The sequence below is a fragment of the Fragaria vesca genome, linkage group LG3 (genome assembly GCF_000184155.1).
Source record: "Fragaria vesca subsp. vesca linkage group LG3, FraVesHawaii_1.0, whole genome shotgun sequence".
Lineage (NCBI taxonomy): Eukaryota > Viridiplantae > Streptophyta > Magnoliopsida > Rosales > Rosaceae > Fragaria > Fragaria vesca.
The window spans coordinates 23445480-23469642 of NC_020493.1; the positions used below are offsets into that span (position 1 = coordinate 23445480).

The 24163-nt window shown below is 38.0% G+C and overlaps 4 protein-coding genes across 4 annotated transcripts; 3 read left to right on the plus strand and 1 right to left on the minus strand.

The window, feature by feature from the left end:
• The first annotated feature begins 2024 nt into the window (after positions 1–2024).
• LOC101292877 (metal tolerance protein 4-like) lies at positions 2025–6444 on the plus strand. The gene is made up of 7 exons (XM_004294912.1): positions 2025–2528; positions 3374–3543; positions 3672–3870; positions 4592–4770; positions 4866–5016; positions 5267–5397; positions 5522–6444. The coding sequence occupies exons 1-7, from the start codon at positions 2330–2332 to the stop codon at positions 5699–5701; spliced, it is 1209 nt and encodes a 402-aa protein (XP_004294960.1). The 5' UTR covers positions 2025–2329; the 3' UTR covers positions 5702–6444.
• A 2531-nt stretch (positions 6445–8975) lies between these two features.
• On the plus strand, positions 8976–13421 carry LOC101304176 (disease resistance protein At4g27190-like). Its single transcript, XM_004296109.1, has 3 exons — positions 8976–10032; positions 10123–12945; positions 13351–13421. The coding sequence occupies exons 1-3, from the start codon at positions 9551–9553 to the stop codon at positions 13379–13381; spliced, it is 3336 nt and encodes a 1111-aa protein (XP_004296157.1). The 5' UTR covers positions 8976–9550; the 3' UTR covers positions 13382–13421.
• A 3675-nt stretch (positions 13422–17096) lies between these two features.
• Positions 17097–21560, plus strand: LOC101304466 (disease resistance protein At4g27190-like). The gene is made up of 3 exons (XM_004296110.1): positions 17097–17612; positions 18107–20921; positions 21282–21560. Exons 1-3 carry the CDS (start codon positions 17131–17133, stop codon positions 21288–21290), a joined length of 3306 nt encoding a protein of 1101 aa, XP_004296158.1. The 5' UTR covers positions 17097–17130; the 3' UTR covers positions 21291–21560.
• A 187-nt stretch (positions 21561–21747) lies between these two features.
• Positions 21748–24095, minus strand: LOC101293176. Its single transcript, XM_004294913.1, has 3 exons — positions 23616–24095; positions 22842–22934; positions 21748–22573 (listed from the first exon to the last, which is right to left on the minus strand). Exons 2-3 carry the CDS (start codon positions 22927–22929, stop codon positions 22443–22445), a joined length of 219 nt encoding a protein of 72 aa, XP_004294961.1. The 5' UTR covers positions 22930–22934; positions 23616–24095; the 3' UTR covers positions 21748–22442.
• Positions 24096–24163: the final 68 nt, after the last annotated feature.

Genomic DNA, 24163 nt, shown 5'->3' on the forward strand with positions numbered 1-24163 from the left:
TCATCAGTTACACGACACTTGCGTGAGGAATACTAGCAAACTACAAACTTTTGACATCCCATTCAAACTTAGATGATTTTCTCCAGGCACACCATCAAGAACAGCTTCATTGCATTGCTAGTGAAAGACGGTTTGCAAAAGGATGAAACCTATGGTTTCATGAGCTAAGTACATCAGCAAGGTTTCTCATCCTGTGGCTTGCATGACTGTGCATTATTTTTTCGCTTGTAAATTATTACTTGCAAGTGTCAAGGCTAGCAATTTTGGTTGAGGTGTTCTTATTAGAGGGCTGATGGTTTCCATCAATGAAAGTCATTAGTGGCTGAGTTCGATTTGTCAATTCTTATTAACTTGAAACATGCATCTAAAGCATGGCTTAAATGAAAACAAAGTTAGGCAAGCATGAGTTAGGCAGAAATAATGTGTGCCTTTAAGATCTCCTTTGGTTGGCATAAAGGAAGAGCAATGGAAAATTAACTTCTCAAAGAATGCTTAATGTATCCTTCATCTAAACAAACATATAACATCAGAATTAGTAGTCTGCATAGCTTTGATCAGATGAGCATAAAAGAGTGATCACCTTCTTTTTGTTTTTTTGAAGAAAACCTTTTTTTTGTTTTTGACAGGTTGTTGTTGATACGCCTAGGCCTTTGGTTCGTAGAAAGTAACCATCAAGAAATATAAGTCTAACGTGAATACGACAACAACAGTAATGAAGAATTATTTAAGTCATGAATACAAAGATGTGATTCATACATTTCAGAAATATATTTTAAGTAATTTCATAAGTCTCATCTAAACCGACAAAAATCGCTTCTTCTCTATATAGATGTACATCAGTCCCTGCTCTAGTTTTAATGTTTTAATACATTTTGTCGCAATTTAAGTGGTAATTTACATAAGACAAATACTTATTATTATGGGAGATGCTATTATAATAGATGTCACATGATGCCTCTTTTCTCTTAATTAATTTTTTTGTTCCTCAGAAAGTGATGTTGGATTACAATATAGAACAAAAGAGATTTTCATTACAAAAATTGTAGCCATCAATTTAGACCAGTTGGGCATGCAACATTGCAACAATTACTAAACTAGTTGGGAGACATTATTTATTAGCATAAATCAAAAGATTCTTAGTCACTAAACTCTTGTCATTAGTGTCTACCATGACTGCTTCTTCTTGGACTCCATTTACATAACACTAAACAAAGTTGGTATACCAATAGGAAGGCATGCAACATTGCAACTAAACCAACTGTACTTGATTGTCCTCATGGCATTGATGATTATTGATTCCTTTCCTCTTGGTTGGAAGAATAAGTAGTTGTGAGGTAGAATCCAAAGTTTGTAAAAAGAAATCAAGATTATATTGTCAATCAACTTCGATTAGATTCGTGCTTAACAAACGTAAGGATTTTTCTTAAAATGTACAAGAAATCCATTGCAAAAAATGGACACGTATGTCATCCATGTAAGTTGTTGTTGTGATATTGTAACAGGTGCTAGAGTTGCCGACATGCATCTTGGCAAAAATCATGGTATTTGAGAGCAGTTTAATTTAGTGTTTAATTGTCAGGTTTGACTCCTTCTTTTATTATTTCAACTTGTAATAATATCAGAAGTTATTTAGATTTTCTTTAACTTTGATTTTGCTAACTAGTTTAACTTGTTATATTATATTCTGTTACGGAAATTTTAACATTGTCGCGCTCTCTCCCACACGGTCACTATCTCCTTTTTGTTAACAAGGAGCAGTGTATTTTTTTTTCTCTAATCCCTCTCTCTAGGCATAGATACAATGATGAAAGTAAAGAGAAAATGAATTATGACACAAAACTAAGTATAGTTGAAAAGTAGACCAAGAGCAAGTAGTGCGTCACATCTTAGATTTTTTCCTCACACTTCTTATCTCTTACCTCTCGATCACTTTCACAATGTATTCTGAATTTTTAGGTCATGCATGACTTCATATCTCTTATAAAAACTATTTTTCTGAATTATCCGCTCAGAACTCCATGTTCTGGTTTTACAATAATAGAAATGGAAAGAAAATCCCAAGAAAATAGTCACAGTAAATTCAATAATAATGAGGTACTCGACAAGTATAGAAAGGTCTTTACGTGTCGTTTGCATGTGTTATCGCATTCGGACAGAGCAGAGAAGATAGTGGGATTTATTTGGTGCCTAATTGAGTTTGCAGTTGCAACACTTCTGTCCTCAAGATTTGCTACTTCTTAGAATTACATAGATAGAGACACAGATTTTTTCTAGTACGTTTGTTTTCATCGTGTGTCAAACACATTTCCCTTGTTGGGTGGTCGGAAAAATGGACGACAAGTCGGATTCCGGTCAAAAGGCGTCGCTGCTGGGAAGCGGTGGACGTAGTCGGCGGCTTAGTCGGAGAAACTCGTACAACACCCTCGTAAACGACTTCGTTTCGAGGCTGCCGAATAAGGTCCGAGCTGGTCTTGACCCCGAGTCGCCAGACGTCATCAACTGCTCACGTGCCTCCGGATTAACCGAAGGTTGGAGATTTTTGGGTTTGTTGGTTTTGTTTTATGAAAAGGGTTGCTTGTGATTATGTGATAAAGTGTCTGCCTTTGTTTTGTTTTGTTTTGTTTTTTGAGGAAGAGAAATGTTTGATTGATGAAGATTTTGTCTTTGTTTAGTTTTGTGAGGAACCAAAGAAAAGGGGCTGTGTGGTTATGTGAATGTGGAAGAAAATTGTGCTTGTGATTTCATGGAAGTTTTTGCTTTCTTGAATTAACCGGAAGATGTAGTTTTGGTGTTTGTGTTTTCGTGTGTGGTGTGGTGTTTATGTGTTTTGATAAGATTGGGAAAATGCGGGAGAAGAATGTTTGTGATTCTGTGGTAAAGTTTTCCCCTATGTTTTGGATTATGTTTTGGCTTTTCTTTCATTTGTGGTGTCATCGTATTTCTCTACAAGCATACAGAGTATTGACTGAACTCTGAAAATTCTTCAACTTGGGTACTGTATCTGAATCATCTGATTAGGGCCCAGAATATTCGAAGGATTTTGATAAGATGACCAACACTTTCAGGATGGATATGTCTCTTTATCATCGGCACTTTTGGTCATAAAATGTTTTTTGGGGCTTCAAATTGCATGTAGAAGTTTTCACTGAACTGGAATTGTTTTGCCTTTGTCATTTGTTATCCTGTCATTTTTTTAGTCTATTCTTTCATTTTCTGAGGAACCGTATAGAAGGTTTGGTATATGGTGTTAAATTGATTATCCTGGACTTTTGTTTATCTTGGTTTTCTCTGCAACCAAAGAGATGTGCAACTAAGTAGCCTTGAAATGGCCATTTGGGTCTCACTGTGTTCATTTGCATCATTTTAATTGCAGGAGAGAAGGAATACTATGAACAGCAATTTGCAACCCTTAAATCCTTTGAAGAAGTTGACGCTATAGTTTCCTCTGACTCCATTGATGAGGAAGATCTTGCTGAACAATTACAACATGAAAGAGCAATGAAGATTTCCAACTATGCAAATATAGTTCTCTTGGCGCTTAAGGTAATGTGTCACTTCCATTTGCTTCTACATAAAATATGTTGTAGAAAGCTTTTCAGGTTATAATGATTTTATAGAAGTAGTTAAATAGTATGGTTCTTACATTATTATAAGATTATTGGAATGTGCAGATCTATGCTACTGTAAAAAGTGGGTCCATAGCCATTGCTGCTTCAACACTAGATTCGTTACTAGATCTCATGGCGGGTGGCATACTCTGGTTTACTCACCTGGCAATGAAGAACGTTAACATCTACCACTATCCTATTGGAAAATTGAGGGTGCAGCCTGTTGGTATAATCATCTTTGCTGCTGTCATGGCTACACTTGGTATGTCATTGTAGTTTTTCTTGCCCTTAGTATGATACCAAATTGGTACTAGTATCTGTTGTTTTTCTCTCTTGTCATAATATGTTGTGAACTTCTTTACCAGTTAAATTGATCTATAATGTTTTAGCTTCTATTTTTTATTTTGTGATCTTTGTTGTTGATTGATAAGTTTAGTTAAGGAAACCCAACTTCTGCCTTGTCTAACATTCTTTTCTCATAGTCAGCAAGCAATTGTAACATCAAAGACTATGAATAGAGGGATTAGTGGCCAATCTAGCTCGGGTTACTGTTATATTTTCCTATTGCAGACATATTTTAGGATATCCCTGAAGCGATTTTAGATGACTAGAGGAGTATCGAACGTTGAACGGTCATGTTATATATCTTGGTGCAGAGAAGAAGGCAAACAAAGATTCATTTACTCTGCTTACTGATAATTTACTCTTCACATAAAGATTTTGTGTGAACATTCTTGCCATATATTTCCAGTGTGCATGATGTGTACCTCAAGATAATGAACTGTAGAATAGAAACACAATGATAAGGATATGCAATTAGTCTTTCTGAAAATGTAATGCTGTTGCCTTCTTTTTCAATTACTATTTTCATTTTCTACCATTGATTGATTGCAAGGTTAAGTTCCAAATATGATTACAGCAGACTACATTTCATACATTAACACCGACCAACTTCACTTTTCTATGTTTTCCTCTCCTTACAGGGTTTCAGATATTGATCCAGGCCTTAGAACAGTTGATTACAGCTGATCCCACTGAACAGATGACCTCAGATCAATTGGCGTGGTTGTATGGAATCATGTTGTTTGCCACTGTGGTAAAACTTGCACTGTGGCTCTATTGCAGAACCTCAGGAAATAAGATTGTCCGTGCCTATGCAGAGGTTAGTGCTTCTTCCTTTTTTGTTAATTTTCTTCACCGAGGGATTGTGTTTTATTTTTTCCAAGTTGTTTGACATCTTCCAATGCCAATGACCAGGATCATTATTTTGATGTGGTAACAAATGTAGTGGGGTTAGTTGCTGCTGTACTTGCTGATAAGTATTATTGGTGGATTGATCCTAGTGGTGCTATTATCCTTGCTCTATACACGATCATAAACTGGTCCAAAACTGTCATGGAAAATGCAGGTACTTTTTTCAGCTTCTCTTCACTGCAGTTTTGACCTTAGGAAGACTTCCAAATTGTGAATTGGAAGATGGTGATGGACTGATGGTGATCTAACGAACTTCACAAAAACTGCACACAATTAGCTTCAGAGGATCTTGATCCTTGTTTAGAGTGCACACACTGATAGTGTCATATCTTGTTTGAATGAATTCAGAAGTTGTTCATTGTATTTCTACTTGGACTAGTCTAACCGTGGTCTGAAACTTGCAGTTTCGCTTGTGGGACAATCTGCCCCTCCTGAATTCCTACAAATGTTGACATATGTTGTCATAAGGCACCCTAAAGTGAAGCGTATTGACACAGTTCGTGCTTACACATTTGGTGTTCTTTATTTTGTGGAGGTTGGTCAGTCATATTAGAAATGATTCTTCAATAGTACAATATTACGTGACGTTATCGGATTAAATCCTTTCTTCTGTGTACTAAAATGCAACTGTTTTGAGAACAATTGCTTTGTTGAAACAGGTTGACATTGAACTCCCAGAGGATTTGCCCTTGAAAGAAGCACATTCCATTGGAGAGACCCTCCAGATAAAACTTGAGAAGCTTCCAGAAGTTGAGCGAGCATTTGTTCATCTCGACTTTGAATGCGACCACAAACCAGAGCACAACGTACTCGTCAAGCTTCCAAACAGTCAGCCCTGAGCTGCCGCGATGATATATCTCAATTTCCAAGTGAGGCAGGGTACTCTGGTTACCTGTTGGAGGAGCTTCGTTGCACATGTATGCATTAGTCTATGTTCATTTTTGTGGACGAATAAGGAAACTGGCACCGAGTGCCCTCTTTACATTTTGTCTTTTAGAAATTGCTATGTCCTGGTTATCACTTATCTGCTAAGCCATTCTGGGTTCTTTCACGTTGGAAAAGATTGTCCACCTTCTTGGAGATCTCGATCTTTCTGCACAGCCCCAGTTATTGTTTGGTGAACTCCCTGACTTCTTGCTTCTCTACTCGGCACTGGCTTCTTACAGCGACGCGCGCTAAAAAAAAATAAAAAATCGCCTAGATGGGCTAGCCATAAGCAAACTGGGCCTAAGCGGGCTAGGCGGTTGCAACGATAGTGGGCCTACTAGGGCTGGCGGGTCCCGCCTTTTTGAGAACAAAAAAATGGAAAAAAGAACTTGAAATTTGTATTTGCTTGGGCCTAAGCGGGTTAGGCGTAGCCCGATCACGTCTAGGCGGTTGTTAGGATGGTGGGCCTACCGGGATTGGGTGTCCCACCTTTAAAATGAAAAAAAAAATGCAAAAAATAAAAATTCTGAAGTAGTTGTTCGACAGTTCGACCCTCTCTCTCAGTCTGTTGTGTTTTCAGTTTGATTTCTGTTCTGGCTTTTCAGTCCGTCTGTTCTTTTAATCTTCAAAGGTGGCGCCTTTCTTGCCTTGTCTCACTTTATGAGGTAAACCCTAATCTGTTTGGTTTCATAGATTTCACTACAACAAAAAAGAAATGAAAATTTTTGACACAATTTTCTGGAACTGGAGCTAGTTTTCCAAAGTCGTCGACTTTTCTTGTTTACTGACTCCGTTAATGGAATTTTGTTATTGGGTTCTCTCGGTTTTCTTGATAGTTTGAGCTGTGATTGTTTATATGAACTTAGATAGCTTATAATTGAGTTCCATAAGCGAATGTTATGCATTGTTATGTGATAGAGGTGACTCCAATTGAGGTAGCTTACTTGGTTTGAGCTCAATTCAGTAATTACAGGCCAAAAATCTGGAATCTTTTCTAAATTTTGGAGCAGATGAAGTTTGTAATAGTGATTTATAATGTATGGTTTGTATTGGGTGCATTGTAGATGGCTAGATGGGATGAGATTCTGTCTCTTTGGGTGCATTTTTACAGAATCCTCCGACTTTGGAGTTTTCTGCTGAAACTAGTCTTGTACATGACTAGTCTACTTTTGTACCTATGGATTTGTGGGTCATGAGGGAATATGATAAGGGTAACTCCTGGACTAAGCTGTTTAAAGTGAGGGTTTCCGATCAGCCTGATGAGCAGATAAGTTTTGTCCAGCCAATCTTGGTTACCGAAACTTGTACAATTCTGGAGATACATACTGAATCAGGAAGCGGGGCGAAGCTGGTCAGGAGTTATCATAAGGAAGAGAAGACTGAAGTGGTTCATATGGATAGATATAGCCGCAGAATGATTGGGTATGAAGAGAGTCTACTTTGGCTTGAGTAAATCGTTACTCTCTGCATCCAACTTCTGGTTAGTTGCCTTTCATTTCCACTCTGTTCAATGTATTTTTGTTTCAGTTCTCATTGCTACTTATTTACTTGTTGAATATGTGTTCAATGTACCATTTACTTCTGTAACTTTTGAGTCTGTGACGTCAAATATGGGTAGAAAGTTACAAGTCCTTCAAAATTTCTTGTATTACAAAAGTGTCCTGACAAATGGCTTTTGTGCTTGCTTGATGTTATACAATCATACAGATAATAAGTATTAAACTTTGCTCATATAATTTGCTGATTGCATCCGGAGATTGATCTGTGCATTCAAATTCTGGTTATCCTTTTGAAATTCAATCATCAATGGTTCCTTTTCCTTTTTCTTTTCTTTTACCATTAGGCTTCTAATAATTAGAATTTCATTCTTTGGAGAGTTCGCTAATACTCTGCGTTAGTATGAGGAATCAGTTTAATGGGATTGATTTGAAAACATTTTTGGTCACCACAGAGCAGACACTAAAGTGTCAGTTAGCCTAAATGGATATATGGTAGAACGGGGATCATTTGAACCACTTTTGAAACTGATGCAAGATGGTTAGACAGCTTTAAGAAAGTTGAGGTATCTCTTTTGATCAGTAGCAACAGAAGATCACATCATTCACATGTTATACTATAGCTGTTAAGGCTAACAAACTTAGAATCAAGGCAGGTTGACCACTGTTTGCGATCAAGAGGTTTGATCTCTTTAATTTGAATCTTGATTTGTATTTTTCCTTTTGTTTCCATAGAGCTTTAGAATACAATCACAGTACACTCACATGATATGATCTCATATCATATACCCGTCATCCTCTATTAAGGTGCAGATCCAACAGAAGATGGATATGATTAACGAGATTGAAAATTAGAAGAGTCTTTCTTCACTTAGATTTGCTGGATTCTTCTTGTTTTTTTTTTTATAGTTCTATGGGCTTAAAATGGTCTGTATAATATCAGTTGACTCCACTGCAAGTGCTTCCCAACAATTATTGTGTGATCAATGTATTCTCTTTGATTTTTTACTTATCAACATTTTCACCTTTTTTTTATCTCTCCTTTTTTTTTCTGCGTTTTTCGTCTTGCGATTTTATAAGGGACTGTTTCCTACAATTTTTTTTTCTATGTTTTCACCATTTTCTTTCTCCTTTTTCTTTTTTTTTGGCATTTTTCTTCTTAAGAATCTTAGGAATATGTTATTTCTTGTACTTCAACGAGAGATTGTGAGTTTTAATATTAGTTTGTACATTCGGGATCAAAGTTGTGTAACTAAGGCCACATTCAAAAAGAAAAAAGGCCACATTCAAAGTTTCGCACAGCGCCTCATATTCCACAGGACCAGCCCTGGAAATGAGCATAATATTCTGCATCTTCTTTTTGCTGTTTTTCACTCTTAGATATGTGACTTAATGGATCTTATATCATAATGTGAAATGGTATTGTTGCGTAATACATGTGAGCATTTTAATTGCTTAATTCATTTCACTTTTATAATTAGCCAAAAATATGATTTGCCTGTAACTCCTCTCAGTATTTGCCTTCTGATGTTTGATGGTTCTTAAGTTAACTTGTTTTTGTTGTAGGAAATTTAAAGTGTACACATGCAAGAGCAAGAGTGAGGACCAGATGAAGTCAAACTGGTTCTGGGGATCCCAGAGGTCCTTGCTACAAGTCACCATTTCCCCAAGCTATTGTTTATCAGAGGCTATGTCGTATATATGCATATCTGTTGGTTTTAGAGTCCTCCAAAACTAACCTCAATGTTCATACTTCTTAGGTCAAGATGCCATAGGACCCATAAGCACCAATAATTTCCACAAGCTTTTGCCTTTGGTGGGTTCCAATGAGGCAATGACCTGCAATAGGAGACATTATTGGCTCTCGTGTTGTTTCCAGTGAATTGAGCAGGAAAAGTTGATGTAAATATCAATGATACATATCGGTGGGAAGTTTCTGGGAAGTTTCCAGTGAATTTAGTAGGAAAAGCGGCTGTAAATTTGCATGGGTCCTCAGCATCCAATTATGGACGGTAAAGTTAAAGCACACTGATTAACCGGTGTGGAACAGTTTCACCTCAATAGTAAAAACCAGAATTTCACCCTTTCACCCCGGGTCTTGTTCCTCATATCCAATCAGTCAAAGCTGTAAAAGATTTAGGGAGATTTATTGGGTTTCTTTGCTTAGTCAATGTAGACTTGTATTGCGTAGTCACAGTCTCACAGTCCGTCTTCTTCGTCTCCTCCCTTCATTGCTTCTGTCTGGAAATCAGTTGCTGGTTTTCAATGGCCTCCTCCTCTTCATCATCGTCGATTCGCAGCTGGAAGTATGATGTGTTTTTGAGTTTCAGGGGTACTGACACTCGCAAAGGGATTGCAAACGAGATCTGCAATCGACTTAGTAGTAGAGGAATCAAAACGTTCATGGATGAGCAAGGACTTCAAGTAGGGGATGTTATTTCTCCCGCACTCATAAAGGCAATTAAAGAGTCAAGGTTTGCAATCGTAATTCTCTCGAAAAATTACGCTTCTTCTGCTTGGTGTTTGGAGGAACTTAGAGAGATTTGTCTATCCATGGAAGAGAGCAGAATTTTGCCACTTTTTTTTGAAGTTGATCCTACGGATGTCCGATTTCAGAAGAACAGTTTCAAAGAAGCTTTCTCTAAGCACGATACCTCTAAGCGACATGAATCAGAGAAGGTGCATCAATGGAGGGCTGCCTTAAGCAAAGTGGCCAATATCTCAGGGTGGAATACAAATGATTTCAAGTAAGCATTGTGCCTTCAATTTCAATTCTATATATATTTTACCTAACACTTGACTTTTAATCCTTACAACTCTTTAATTCTTCCTTGTAGGACTCACAGTGAACTTGTTGACAAGATTGTGGAATCTCTCCTCAGTAAAGTACCACTTGATCCTATTGAATCCACAGGAGATTTCCAAGAATATGAAGCAACAAAAGAAGCCATGCGCAAGGTTATGGAGGCGCTAAAAGATGACAAGATTACTGTCGTTGGTGTCTATGGCATGGGCGGCGTTGGAAAGACAAGCATGGTGAGACATGTAGCTGCACAAGCCTGCAGAAATGGTACTTTTAACCATTGGATTATGGCTGTCATATCCCAAAACCTTGACTTGGAAAAAGTTCAAGGTACATTGGCAGATTTGTTGGGCTTTAAATTCGTGGAGGGGACAGAAGCTGGAAGAGCAAATAAGTTGCATAAGGAGATCATGAGAAAAGAAAAACTCCTGATAATTGTGGACGATGTTTGGGAGAGAATAGAGTTGTCAAAGATAGGGATTCCCACCTACAATGAGCTTCAAAAGTGCAAGTCCAAAGTGCTACTCACCACCAGGAGATTGAATGTCTGTAATGCCATGAAGTGCCATGAAAAGATCGGCCTCAAAGTTCTCTCAGATCAAGATTCTTGGACCTTGTTCGTGAGAAATGCAGGAACAATTTCTTTTGAGCCCACCTCATTTGAGAAAGTGGCAAGGAGGGTAGCTTTAGAGTGTAAGGGTCTACCGATTGCATTGATAGCTGTTGCAAGGGCACTCGGAGATGAGGACCAGGAGGAATGGAAGAAGGCAGTTGAACGACTAGAGCAGTCGCAATATGTCAATCCTAACCATGAGGAAGATGCATTCCGATGTATAAGATTAAGTTATAATTACTTGAAAGATGGGGATTCCAAGTCATGCTTCTTGCTCTGTTGCCTGTTCCCAGAAGACGATAACATCAAAATAGAAGACTTATTCCGGTACGCGATCGGAAAAAGATTGTTTCGAGATGCCAAAACAATGGAAGTAGCCAGAGGAAGATTGGTTACAGTGGTCAAGTACCTGAAAAATTCTAGCTTGCTTTTGGATAGTGAGGAAGAAGGATGTGTTAAGATGCATGATGTCATCCGGGATACAGCCATTCAAATTGCCGAATCTGAAGATTGCCATCGGTTTTTGGTGGAAGCTGGTCGTGGTTTAAAGGATTGGGCGCCATGGGGATTACATGAAGGCTGCACTGCAATTTCACTGATGAACAACAAAATTCGCAAGCTACCCAAAGAGATGGTATGTCCAAATCTCCAGATTTTATTACTAAACGGGAATAAGAAACTAAGTGAGATCCCCCAAAAGTTGATCCAGAATCTGAAAAAGTTAAGGGTCTTGGATCTTAGCAACACTAGTATTTCCGTATTACCCCAATCATTTAGTCTCCTCACCAACCTCCAAGCTTTGTATTTAGATGATTGCAGCAAATTAATTGACATTTCCGTTGTGGGGAAACTTAACAAGCTTGAAATTCTTAGTATGAGAGGTTGTCCCAGGGGGCAATTGTTCAGAGAAATAGAACATTTGACCAATCTAAGGATTTTGGATGTCAATCGCTCTTGGGCAACGGGTGGTATGGTTACAATTCCATCTAAAGTGATACCAATGTTGCATAAATTAGAAGAATTGTACATGGTGTACTGTGGATTTGAGGAGGACGTGTGGTGTGTAGCTGAGGGACGAAGAGAAAGAACCAATATTATTAGGTTTGATGAGTTAGTTGGTTTATCAAATTTGAAAATATTGCAGGTTGGCTTATCTGATGAAAGTTTCATCCCTAAAAATGTTGAGGCCGCACCAGATTGGAATTACTTTTGTATAACTATCTTCGGCAGATGCACCAGCTCTATATACCGCCCCCTCGCTGTATACGAACATGGAGATCGTAATTCAAGATCCTTGTTTCTTAATGGAGCAACCATCAGTACCTTGCCTGATTGGTTTATCAAAGCGGTGACGGAGAAAACAGAGAAGCTTGAGTACAACCGCTGCGGAGGGATGAGTGACATTGTTATGGAATATGACCATGGGAGGTTACATAAACTCAAGCATCTCACAGTTGCTGGGCAACAAGACGAGTTGAAAGAGTTGATGAACACAACAAGACGAGTTGAAACAGGACCCGTGTTTGAGAATTTGGAAGAGTTGCATCTGATAGATCTGATCCACCTGGAGGAGTTGTTGGTTGGTGAGTTACCACTTGGGTCTCTCTCAAATCTCAAGGTGTTTCATGTATTTTTTGGTAAGATTTTAAGGAGTGTCTCAGAATTTGTACAGAGACTACCAAATCTGGAGAAACTACATTTAAACGGTGTGCATGAATTGGAATATGTGTTTAGATGCGAAGGGTTCGAGCCAGAACAACCAAAACTGAGAGAGATGCATTTGCTGCGTCTAAGAGCACTAAAAAGCGTATGTAATGGTCCTGCTCCACATGCAATGTTCCAGGGTCTTAAAATTTTGACCATTTACCGTTGCGAGCTGCTGCAAAGTCTGTTCGCATCTGATGTAGCCCAATGTCTTGTTCAATTGGAAGACCTTCTTGTTGAGGATTGCCCTTTGTTGGAAAGAGTAATGGAAGCAGTGAACAAGGAGAAGACGGTTCTACCAAAACTGAAGAACTTGGTTTTGAAGAATCTTCCTAGGTTGTATGGTGCAGTTGCTGCCGTTGATATTCAGTGTCGTTCATTGGAACACTTGATGGTGGAGGATTGCCCCAAGCTTTTATTTTCAACCTCTTCCGATCTCTTTGAAGCCTTCAAAAACAGGATCCAATTTTCATTTTCAGCCTCCATTTCTGACCCAGTCCAACTCGATGATCCACAACTATACCAAACTCTACGTGACAGGTATTGACGTATTTACTTAGTTTGTTCTTTTCTTCTGTATTTTGTAGGGCAGCAATTGGGCAAAAACTGATTTGATCAATTAATATCTGTGATTCAATTTTTATTCTTCCCACTCTTTTAAAACAATTGAGCTCCCATGACAGGACAAAACACGAAACACAATTAAAGTAGCATTTTTATTTTCATTCTTATTTTTTTTGTTATCAGTCATAATGTGAACAACAAAAAAAAGTCAAAATTATGCAGAATACTTAAAGTTGATGATTGTTTCGTTTTCTTTACTCTAGTAATGCAAGTTACAAACAACATTATGGACACTTCTAGAATGTTACTTTTCTGTTTAAATCTATAATTTTAATAGTAATTCTTTTTTTCTTTTCTTTTTTTCCTATTTTGATGCAACAGAACATTGCAAAGTATCATGCTCAGCTTCTGACTTCCATTGCAGGAAGTAACCAAGTTCAACTCTATTTCTTTGTCCAGGTATGTTTTGTGATCAACTGAATTATTTTCTTTTCATTGAATGGTAGATTTATTGTGATGCCATAGAAACTAAAAATGTTAATTTTTTCTAAGATAATGGAGTTCTCATAATTCATTTGCTTTCCCAATCTTCTGTGTATTAGTGATTCAGTGCAACAAGCAAATTTTAACTTCAATTTTCTTTTTCGCTCCTATATTCTTATTTTTCTTGTTATAATTCGTCGTTATCAATCATTTCTTTTTTCTAATTTGGATTTGATAATTAATTGATGAAAGATATTAAATTTGTGAAAGGAAAACAATACACCTGCATTACTTGTTGAATATATAGTGAATGTACCATTTACTTCTGTAAGTTTTGAGTTTGTGACTTCAAATGTGGGTAGAAAGTTACAAGTCCTTCAATATTTCTTGTATTAGAAAGGCGTCCTGACAAATGGCTTTTGTGCTTGCTTGATGTGGATTATTATTTACGGAGGGTTCCCCCGTTCCCCTATCTCTTGAAGCCGAAAAGGGTTCTAAAAGAAACCCCCTCGTCAAAGGACCTCCCCCGCCTGTCGGAGGAATTTGAGGGCCCGGACCCGGACGTATTGGAGTTTATTTCCCCTCTACCATCAGACACCATCATACAGATAATGGGCACGTTTGGTAACTAGGATAAGATTGAATTAGGATAACAGCAAGATTAGATTAGGATAAGATTAGATTTATTTCAAATCCTTTCATTTGTTTGGTTAGAAGGATTAGTACGGGAATAGATATGTGGAAGAAATAGATCTCTGGTCAGCATCCGTCTTCTTCAACACAATCGAAAGCCCAATTCGTCAAATTCTCAATTCCTCTGCGAACATAAATGCCTCAAGCTAATTAACAGTGGCGGCAAGTAGATGAGAGCCTCCGTCCCTCTGTCAACTCTATTACATGCCCAGATGAAATCATCTACGACTCCTGCAGCTTTCCCAATCTTCCTCCAAAGTCCTCAGCCTCTCCGCCGGCGCCGTCCACAAGGCTCTCTTTCCCGGCCAGGTCGTCGTCGCTCACATCACGGTCGTCGAGCTTTTGGGCTTCGATCTGTACAACTAGCTATGATAAAGTGTTTTATTTCGCGCGGAGACGCAGAGAGGAGGGTCGCGTACTTGCGTCGTCTTTAGATCCGGCTGGACTTTTTTATATCCCACCTTTCTAACAGGTTTTGATATCCTGGTCTGACAAGACATAATATCCTGTCCTAGAACAAACTGAACTGCCAAACGCTGGAATAGATATATTTTTCTCCTATCCAGTTACTTAACCGGGCAAACAAACACCGCCAATAAGTATTATATTTTGCCTATATAATTTGATGATTGCATCCGGAGATTGATCTGTGCATTCAAATTCTGGTTATCCTTTTGAAACTCAATCATCAATGGTTCCTTTTCCTTTTTTTTTCTTTTCTTTTACCATTAGGCTTCTAATAATTAGACTTTCATTCTTTGGAGAGTTCGCTAGATACTTTGTGTTCGTATGAAGAATCAGTTTAATGGGATTGATTTGAAGACATTTTTGGTCACCAGAGAGCAGACACTAGAGTGTCAGTTAGCCTAAATGGATATATGGTAGAACAGGGATCATTTGAACCACTTTTGAAACTGATGCAAGATGGTTAGACAGCGTTAAGAAAGTTGAGGTATCTCTTTTGATCAATAACAACAGAAGATCACATCATTCACATGTTATGCTATAGCTGTTAAGGCTAACAAACTAAGAATCAAGGCAGGTTGACCACTGTTTGCGATCAAGAGGTTTGATCTCTTCAATTTGAATCTTGATTTGTATTTTTCCTTTTGTTTCCATAGACCTTTGGAATACAATCACAGTACACTCACATGATATGATCTCATATCATATACCTGTCATCCTCTATTAAGGTGCAGATCCAACAGAAGATGGATATGATTAACAAGATTGAAAATTAGAAGAGTCTTTCTTCATTTAGATTTGCTGGATTCTTCTTGTTTTTATTTTTATTTTTATTTTTATTTTTATAGTTCTATGGGCTTAAAATGGTCTGTATAATATCATTTGACCTTCCCAACAATTCTTGTGAGATCAATGTATTCTCCTTTATTTTTTACTTAACAACATTTTCACCTTTTTTCTCTCTCCTTTTTTTCTGCGGTTTTCTTCCGGTTTTATAAGGGACTGTTTCCAATGCATGGAAGGCAAGGATACAATTCTGCCAATTTTTTATCGTGTGGATCCCTGTGATGTATGATATCAGAAGAATAGTTATGAAGTGGCGCTTAAGTTGCATAAGAGCAAGGCAAGACATGGCATGGAGAAGGTGAACCCGTGGAGAGCTGATTTAACAAAAATGAGAAATCTCTCTGCTACTGAGATTGCTGTATGGATTTGTAAACTACGTACTACTGTACTAGTATCATTTTTACCTCTCCGAATCACCCTGCATATTGTGTGACAATATCAGTGCCTCACCTCTTGCTTCAAAATGGTCCAGCAGCTGTAGCTGTTAACTGTCAGAAGATGCTGCAGGATACTGGTGACAGAGGAGCTCTAGAACTGTCGTAACTTTATATATATTCTAGATTACCCATTCAGCTCAAAGTTAGGACATATATATGCTTATAGGTCAGGAAATATTCTTGTAAATAAATTCAGTCTTAGGTGTAAGAGATGAGTTAGTAAAATCCAAAATTTTCAGAGCTTCAAATTCTCTTTGTTCATCAAGCAAATCATATCAGAGGGGGGTGTGTTTATTTGTGTGATAATGGGTACGAAAACTAGTTATTTGGGCTTTTGTGGATCAAACATATATGAGAAGCCAGGCCCAAACAACTACATGGGTCGGGCCCGGAGTCTTCTTCATCCATTGCCGAAATGCGGGAACTATAGAAGTGGCCGCTAGCTCTTGACGCTCCGGTTTCCGCGCGTGGAGAGTACACGCCTGTCAGCTCAAAACTATCATCGTCTCCATTCTCGGATGAAAATCAGGATTGAGTTGCCTGCGTTCTTGTTAAGGTACAAGTGACCTCACTTTGTTTACCATTCTTGTTCCTTAATTTACTGTGTTTCTGCATGTGTGTGTATATGATCAATTTATGGGCTCTGTATTTGATTTGAGTTAGTTTGATTGGAGATCAGTTACTGGTTGCTTAGTTTGTGTTGGATTTTCTATCCGACTACAATTGATTGGTTGATACTAGTTTCATGTACATCTCAATGCTGGGTCGTTTTGTGTTACTCTGATTTTCGAAACAAACAGAAAAACATCTCAATGTGCAATCAGAGATGGCCGTTTAATTACATATGATTATCTTATTGGCCGGCAGCAAGTTGAGATATTATAACATCTGGGTTTGGTGTTTTTTCAAGCAATAGGTTTTAAGTACTTGACATTTTTGTATCATGACATTTTCACCATGTGAAACCGATAATTAAAATCACCTTATTCAGATAACTAACTCATTTAAAATACTTCTGTGGCCAAGTTGTTAGTTATCTATGTCATGGTTGTTAACAACTTTCTTTTGGGTTAAATAATTTTCACAAGCTTTTGCCTTTCGTGGGTTCCAATGAGGCAATGACCTGCAATAGGAGACATTATTGGATCTCTTGTTGTTTCCAGTCACAGTCTCACATTCAGTCTTCTTCGTCTCCTCCCTTCATTGCTTCTGTCTGGAAATCAGTTGCTGGTTTTCAATGGCCTCCTCCTCTTCATCATCGTCAACTCGCAGCTGGAAGTATGATGTCTTTTTGAGTTTCAGGGGTCCTGACACTCGCAAAGGGATTACAGCCCAAATACGCGATCGACTTCGTAGAAGTGGCATTATAACGTTCATGGATGAACCAGATCTTAGAGTAGGGGATACCATTTCGCCCACTCTCATAAAGGCAATTAAAGAGTCGAGGTTTGCAATCGTAATTCTCTCGCAAAATTATGCTTCTTCTACTTGGTGTTTGGAGGAACTTAGAGAGATTTGTCTGTCCATGGAAGACAACAGAATTTTGCCACTTTTTTTTGAAGTTGATCCTACTGATGTTCGACATCAGAAGAAGAGTTTCGAAGAAGCTTTCTCTAAGCATGAAACCTCTGGCCGACATGAATCAGACAAGTTGAATCAATGGAGGGCTGCCATAAGCAAAGTGGCCAATATCTCAGGGTGGAACACAAATGATTATAAGTAAGCATTGTGCCTTCAATTTCAATTCTATTAATTTTATCAATTAATATCTGTGATTCAATTTTTATTCTTCCCACTCTTTTAAAACAATTGAGCTCCCAAGACAGGACAAAACACACGAAACACAATTAAAATGACATTTTTATTTTCATTATTATTTTTCTTTGTTATCGGTCATAATGTAAACAACAACAACAAAAATCAAAATTATGCAGAATACGTAAAGTTGATGATTGTTTCATTTTCTTTACTTTAGTAATGCAAGTTACAAACAACATTATGGACACTCCTCCTAGAATGTTGCTTTTCTGTTTAAATCTATAATTTTAATAGTAATTCTTTTTTTCTTTTTCTTTTTTTGATGCAACAGAACATCTGGTTTACAATCGTGAAGTCTCTAGCTCTGCTTCTGACTTCCATTGCAAGAAGTAATCTATATATTTTACCTAACACTTAAGTTTTAATCCTTATAACTCTTTAATTCTTCCTTGTAGGACTCACGAAGAACTTGTTGACAAGATTGTGGAATCTCTCCGCAGTGAAGTACCACCAGATGCAATTGAATTCACAGATGATTTCCAAGCATTTGGAGCAACAAAAGAAGCGACAGACAAGGTTATGAAGGCGCTAACAGATGACAAGATTACTGCCGTTGGTGTCTATGGCATGGGCGGCGTTGGAAAGACAAGCATGGTGAGACATGTAGCTGCACAAGCCTGCAGAAATGGTACTTTTAACCACTGGATTATGGCTGTCGTATCCCAAAACCTTGACTTGGAAAAAGTTCAAGGTACATTGGCAGATTTGTTGGGCTTTAAATTCGTCGAGGAGACAGAAGCTGGAAGAGCAAATAAGTTGCATAAGGAGATCATGAGAAAAGAAAAACTCCTGATAATTGTGGACGATGTTTGGGAGAGAACAGAGTTGTCAAAGATAGGGATTCCCACCTACAATGAGCTTCAAAAGTGCAAGTCCAAAGTGCTACTCACCACCAGGAGATTGAATGTCTGTAATGCCATGAAGTGCCATGAAAAGATCAGCCTCAAAGTTCTCTCAGATCAAGATTCTTGGACCTTGTTCGTGAGAAATGCAGGAACAATTTCTTTTGAGCCCACCTCATTTGAGAAAGTGGCAAGGAGGGTAGCTTTAGAGTGTAAGGGTCTACCGATTGCATTGATAGCTGTTGCAAGGGCACTCGGAGATGAGGACCAGGAGGAATGGGAGAAGGCAGCTAACAGCCTAGAGCAGTCGCAATATGTCAATCCCAACCATGAGGAAGATGAGGAAAATGCGTTCAGTTGTATACGATTAAGCTATGATTACTTGAAAAATGACGACCACAAGTCATGCTTCTTGCTCTGTTGCCTGTTCCCAGAAGACCATGCCATCTACATAGAAGACTTGTTCCGGTACGCGATCGGAAAAAGATTGTTTCGAGATGCGAAAACAATGGAAGTAGCCAGAGGAAGATTAGTTACAGTGGTCAAGTACCTGAAAAATTCTAGCTTGCTTTTGGATAGTGAGGAAAAAGGATGTGTAAAGATGCATGATGTCATCCGGGATACAGCCATTCAAATTGCCAAATCTGAAGATTGCCATCGGTTTTTGGTGGAAGCTGGTCGTGGTTTAAAGGATTGGGCTCCACGGGTATTGCATGAAGGCTGCACTGCAATTTCACTGATGAACAACAAAATTCGCAAGCTACCTGAAGAAGAGTTGGTATGTCCAAATCTCCAGATTTTATTACTAAACGGGAATGCTGTACTAAGTGAGATCCCCGAAAAGTTCATCCTGAATCTGAAAGAGTTAAGGGTCTTGGATCTTAGTTACACTGATATTTCTGTATTACCCCAATCATTTAGTCTCCTCACCAACCTCCAAGCTTTGTATTTAAATGGTTGCGACAAATTGATTGACATTTCTGTTGTGGGGAAACTTAAGAAGCTTGAAATTCTTAGTATCAGAGACTGTTCCATGGGGAAATTGTCAAGAGAAATAGGACATTTGACCAATCTAAGGATTTTGGACGTCAATTCCTCTGCGATACGATTCATAATTAGAAGAGGACGGCTGATGTGCACATTTCCCTTTACAATTCCATCTAAAGTGATACCAAAGTTGCATGAATTAGAAGAATTATACATGGTGTACTGTGGCTTTGAGGAGAACGGGTGGTGTGTAGCTGAGGGACCAACAGAAACAACCAATATTATTAGGTTTGATGAGTTAGCTGGTTTATCAAATTTGAAAATATTGCAGGTTGGCTTATCCGATGAAAGTTTCATCCCTAAAAATGTTGAGGTCGCACCAGATTGGGATTACTTTTGTATAACTATCAACGGCAGATACCCCAACTCTGTATACGAACAAGGAGATCATAATTCAAGATCCTTGTTTCTTAATGGAGCAACCATCAGTACCTTGCCTGATTGGTTTATCAAAGCGGTGACAGAGAAAACAGAGAAGCTAGAGTACAACCGTTGCGGAGGGATGAGTGACATTGTTATGGAATATGACCATGGCAGGTTACATAAACTCAAGCATCTCACAGTTGCTGGGTGTGCTCGTGATTCTTCTTATGTGTACTTGAAAGAGTTGGTGAACACAACAAGACGAGTTGAAACCGGACCCGTGTTTGAGAATTTGGAAGAGTTGCATCTGAAATTTCTGAAGCACCTGGAGGAGTTGTGTGTTGGTGAGTTACCACCTGGGTCTCTCTCAAATCTCAAGGTGTTTCATGTGTTTTCGTGTACGATTTTGAGGAGTGTATCAGAATTTGTACAGAGACTACCAAATCTGGAGAAACTAGATTTAAACTATATGGTCAAATTGGAATATGTGTTTAGATACGAAGGGTTCGAGCCAGAACAATCAAAACTGAGGGAGATGCATTTGTTGCGTCTAGAAGCACTAAGAAGCATATGTAATGGTCCCGCTCCACATGCAATGTTCCAGAGTCTTAAAATTTTGACCATTGACCGTTGCCTGCTGCTGCAAAGTCTGTTCGCATCTGATGTAGCGGACTGTCTTGTTCAATTGGAAGAACTTCTTGTAGTGGATTGCCCTTTGTTGGAAAGAGTAATGGAAGCAGTGACCAAGGCGAAGACGGTTCTACCAAAACTGAAGAACTTGGGTTTGATGAATCTTCCTATGTTGTATGGTCCAATTGCTGCCGTTGATATTGAGTGTCCTTCATTGGAACACTTGATGGTGGAGGATTGCCCCAAGCTTTTATTTTCAACTTTTTCCGATCTCTTCAAAGCCTTCAAAAGCAGGAACCAATTTTCATTTTCAGCCTCGGCGTGTCAGGTATTGACGTATTTACTTTGTTTGTTCTTTTCTTCTGTATTTTGTAGGGCAGCAATTGGGCAAAAACTGATTTGATTCAGTTTTTATTCTTCCCACGACAAGACAGAACACCACGAAGCACAATTAAAATAACATTTTTATTTTCAATCTTATTTTTCTTTGTTATCAGTCATAATGTGAACAACAACAACAAAAGTCAAAATTATGCAGAATGCTTAAAGTTGATGATTGTTTTGTTTTCTTTACTCTAATAATGCAAGTTACAAACAACATTATGGACACTCTTAGAATGTTACTTTTCTGTTTAAATCTATAATTTTAATAGTCTTTTTTATTTTTTGTCCTATTTTGATGCAACAGAACATCTAGGTTCCAATTGCGAAATCCCAAGTTCAGCTTCTGACTTCCATTGCAGGAAGTAACCAAGTTCAACTCTATTTCTTTGTCTAGGTATGCAATGTGATCAACTGAATTATTTTCTTTTCATTGAATGGTAGATTTCTTGTGATGCCACATATATAAACTAAAAATGTTACTTTTTTCTAAGATAATGGAGTTCTCATAATTCATTTGCTTTCCCAATCTTCTGTGTATTAGTGATTCAGTGCAACAAACAAATTTTAACTTCAGTTTTCTTTTCCGCTCCTATATTCTTATTTTTCTTTTTATAATTCGTCGTGATCAATCATTTCTTTTTTCTAATTTTGATAAGTAATTGATGAAAGATATTAAATTTGTGAAAGAAAAACAATGTCACACTGAAAACTTTGTACCAATGAGGATTGTTTTGTTTTCACTACTTGCTAATACAAATTACTGATTTACTGGTATAAGAAAATGTCTGGTTTGAAACAAATTTCAATCATGATGATTGCATACATCATGTTTTAGTCAATTCATTCAGTCCTCATATATGTTAAAATAATGACTTATTTGACTTGAAGGTTGTAAATGGACAAGTATACTCTGCATATGAAGCAGAAATTCGTGATTTATGAATGGGTACACTATTTAACACACAGTAGTACACACACACACACACAACAAAAATGATGATGATGATAAATTAAGTTACAACTCATACCCCCATTGCTCTCTTTCACTCTTTGTTATTGAGTTTATCTAGTGTATAGAAAATAGAGTTAACAAAAGACTAGCATCTACGAAATGAGAACCTAAATATTGTTACCAAATTCGAGTTTCCTTTGATGCAGCATATTAAGCCTAGAACAATACACACACTATGCATCACAGTACGTACCACTCTCCAGCTCCAACAGAAAATCTTCAGAAAGTATTACCACTGAAACCGGCAAAATAAGCTTACACAGAGTTTGCAAGAGCAGCCCTGCTATTACAACACAATACAGTAGTGGAAATTACAGCTAACTATACATATCCAATCTAAATTAATTGATTAACACTATTGTGAGGTGTGAACTAGAAACTAACGGTCACATTGCCGAAAAAAATGAACCCTTCTGTGGAGGATCACTCGCCGGTGTTGTTGGATGGCTTCTGTTAAGAATTTGGCACTAGCCGACCATTGTACATCTTCTCAAGTAGCTGCTTTGCATCAGGCCTCCTGAGAAGATCTTTGTTGTTTGGTACACCAGTCCCTAAACATACGGGGCAAACGAGTTTCCCAAGACCTGACAACAAGAAGAACCGATCACTCATCAAAGAAAATGAGTATCCATTGCAATAGGATACCACACAACAGAATGTTGATATGGGAGGGAAAACAACGACTCCAATTTCACAACTATCTGCTATGGTTTATGACGATTCTTGTTTTTTATTTTTTATTTACTTGATTCAGTGTCTGATGACTGCAAATGCAACAAAACTGTGATAGTGTATCGATGTTTATTAATATGGAACAAAAACAGAAATATGAGTCTCAATGGGAATTCATACCATAACAATTTGGACATTCTGTAAACTCATACACATCTTTAGCTCGTTTTCTGTTGAGAGATTTCCATTTTCCCGTACCACCACACATATCACCTGAATAAAAAGCAAAAGAACAACTCAGCGACAAGCGTATATCGTATACCACATGTAAACAGTACATCTAAACTACAAGGGAAAAGATCAACAGAAAACGAGGCATAATTAAAGGAGAAGAAGCACTGTGTGTCTCTCCTAACAAAGCCAAAGCAAAAACTTTGAGGCATAATTAAAGCATCTCAATTATTTATATCTAACCAGGACAACTATATTTGAGATGAAGATAACGAACACCAGGAAACCTATTACCAACAAAGAAAACAGGGACTCGTATATGAAATGATTATGAGAAGTGAGCTGGTACAGTATTTGTATTCTGCATTACGTTTCGTATCAAACAGACAATTACAATGCAGCGTGCAATTATAGCCTAGTGTTCATGATCTTAGACACCTAAAGCAAGTAAAATGCAGTTAGCACGGTGCTCGTGATGCACAGTTCCAAGAGTGATCCATCAATTGGAAGGTATGTTAGATTTGGTCACAGTAGGTAAACAGCATACTATACAGCAAAGAAATCATAACATATCATAGTTCTATATAAGGACTCATGAAGCAGAAAATGCACATGTTTTGAAGTTGGATTTTCAGGAAAACCCTTAACATAACTGCAAATTCAATTTGAAGTTTATCTATCTCTTATAAGCTTCAAGTTTTATCTGGATGGATAATAACTCACCGGTTGAAGGCAGGGATCAAAACTAGACCCATGAGATTCAAGGAAACCATTATGCACAAGTTATTGATACGCCTTCATCGTAAAACTCTGAATTGGATTTACTACATGAACCCCGAAGCTCCCCATCCCTGTGTACTTGACACTTGCAATACCATATTCAAACTCAAAGTTAAAAAGAAAGCTATTGGAACATGGCGTTAAGCCAGTGCCAGCCTCGCTGAGCCGTCTTATTGTTGTATTGGATGGAATATAGTGCAACCACACATTACCACACAACTTCCACCAATGGTGGTCTTCTTCCAGCCCTTGAATGATGCACACACCATTAATGTAGATTGTACGTAATCTGAGAAATGAAACCCTGTAGTAGCATACATCAGTCTGATGATGAACATAGAATGCCAGTCCTCCTTTGCTTTCCCATAATTTGAAATTTCCAGGAATGTCAATTTTGAACTTGTATACTTCGACTCCTTTCCCATAGTATATACCCTTAGGCTGGGGCAACCTCTGAAAGCTCATACGACAGGTGAACCAGTCTGGAATTT

What these genes read in the sequence shown, in the direction of transcription:
- LOC101293176 (XM_004294913.1), bottom strand. Translation starts at nt 22,929, where the DNA reads ATGTGTGGTGGTACGGGAAAATGGAAATCTCTCAACAGAAAACGAGCT. An exon ending in AGAATGTCCAAATTGTTATG is followed by an intron (nt 22,574 to 22,841) that starts GTATGAATTCCC and finishes TCTTGTTGTCAG; the next exon opens with GTCTTGGGAAACTCGTTTGC.
- LOC101304176 (XM_004296109.1), top strand. Translation starts at nt 9,551, where the DNA reads ATGGCCTCCTCCTCTTCATCATCGTCGATTCGCAGCTGGAAGTATGAT. An exon ending in TGGAATACAAATGATTTCAA is followed by an intron (nt 10,033 to 10,122) that starts GTAAGCATTGTG and finishes TCTTCCTTGTAG; the next exon opens with GACTCACAGTGAACTTGTTG. An exon ending in TACCAAACTCTACGTGACAG is followed by an intron (nt 12,946 to 13,350) that starts GTATTGACGTAT and finishes TTGATGCAACAG; the next exon opens with AACATTGCAAAGTATCATGC.
- LOC101292877 (XM_004294912.1), top strand. Translation starts at nt 2,330, where the DNA reads ATGGACGACAAGTCGGATTCCGGTCAAAAGGCGTCGCTGCTGGGAAGC. An exon ending in TAGTTCTCTTGGCGCTTAAG is followed by an intron (nt 3,544 to 3,671) that starts GTAATGTGTCAC and finishes TGGAATGTGCAG; the next exon opens with ATCTATGCTACTGTAAAAAG. An exon ending in TTGTCCGTGCCTATGCAGAG is followed by an intron (nt 4,771 to 4,865) that starts GTTAGTGCTTCT and finishes GCCAATGACCAG; the next exon opens with GATCATTATTTTGATGTGGT.
- LOC101304466 (XM_004296110.1), top strand. Translation starts at nt 17,131, where the DNA reads ATGGCCTCCTCCTCTTCATCATCGTCAACTCGCAGCTGGAAGTATGAT. An exon ending in TGGAACACAAATGATTATAA is followed by an intron (nt 17,613 to 18,106) that starts GTAAGCATTGTG and finishes TCTTCCTTGTAG; the next exon opens with GACTCACGAAGAACTTGTTG.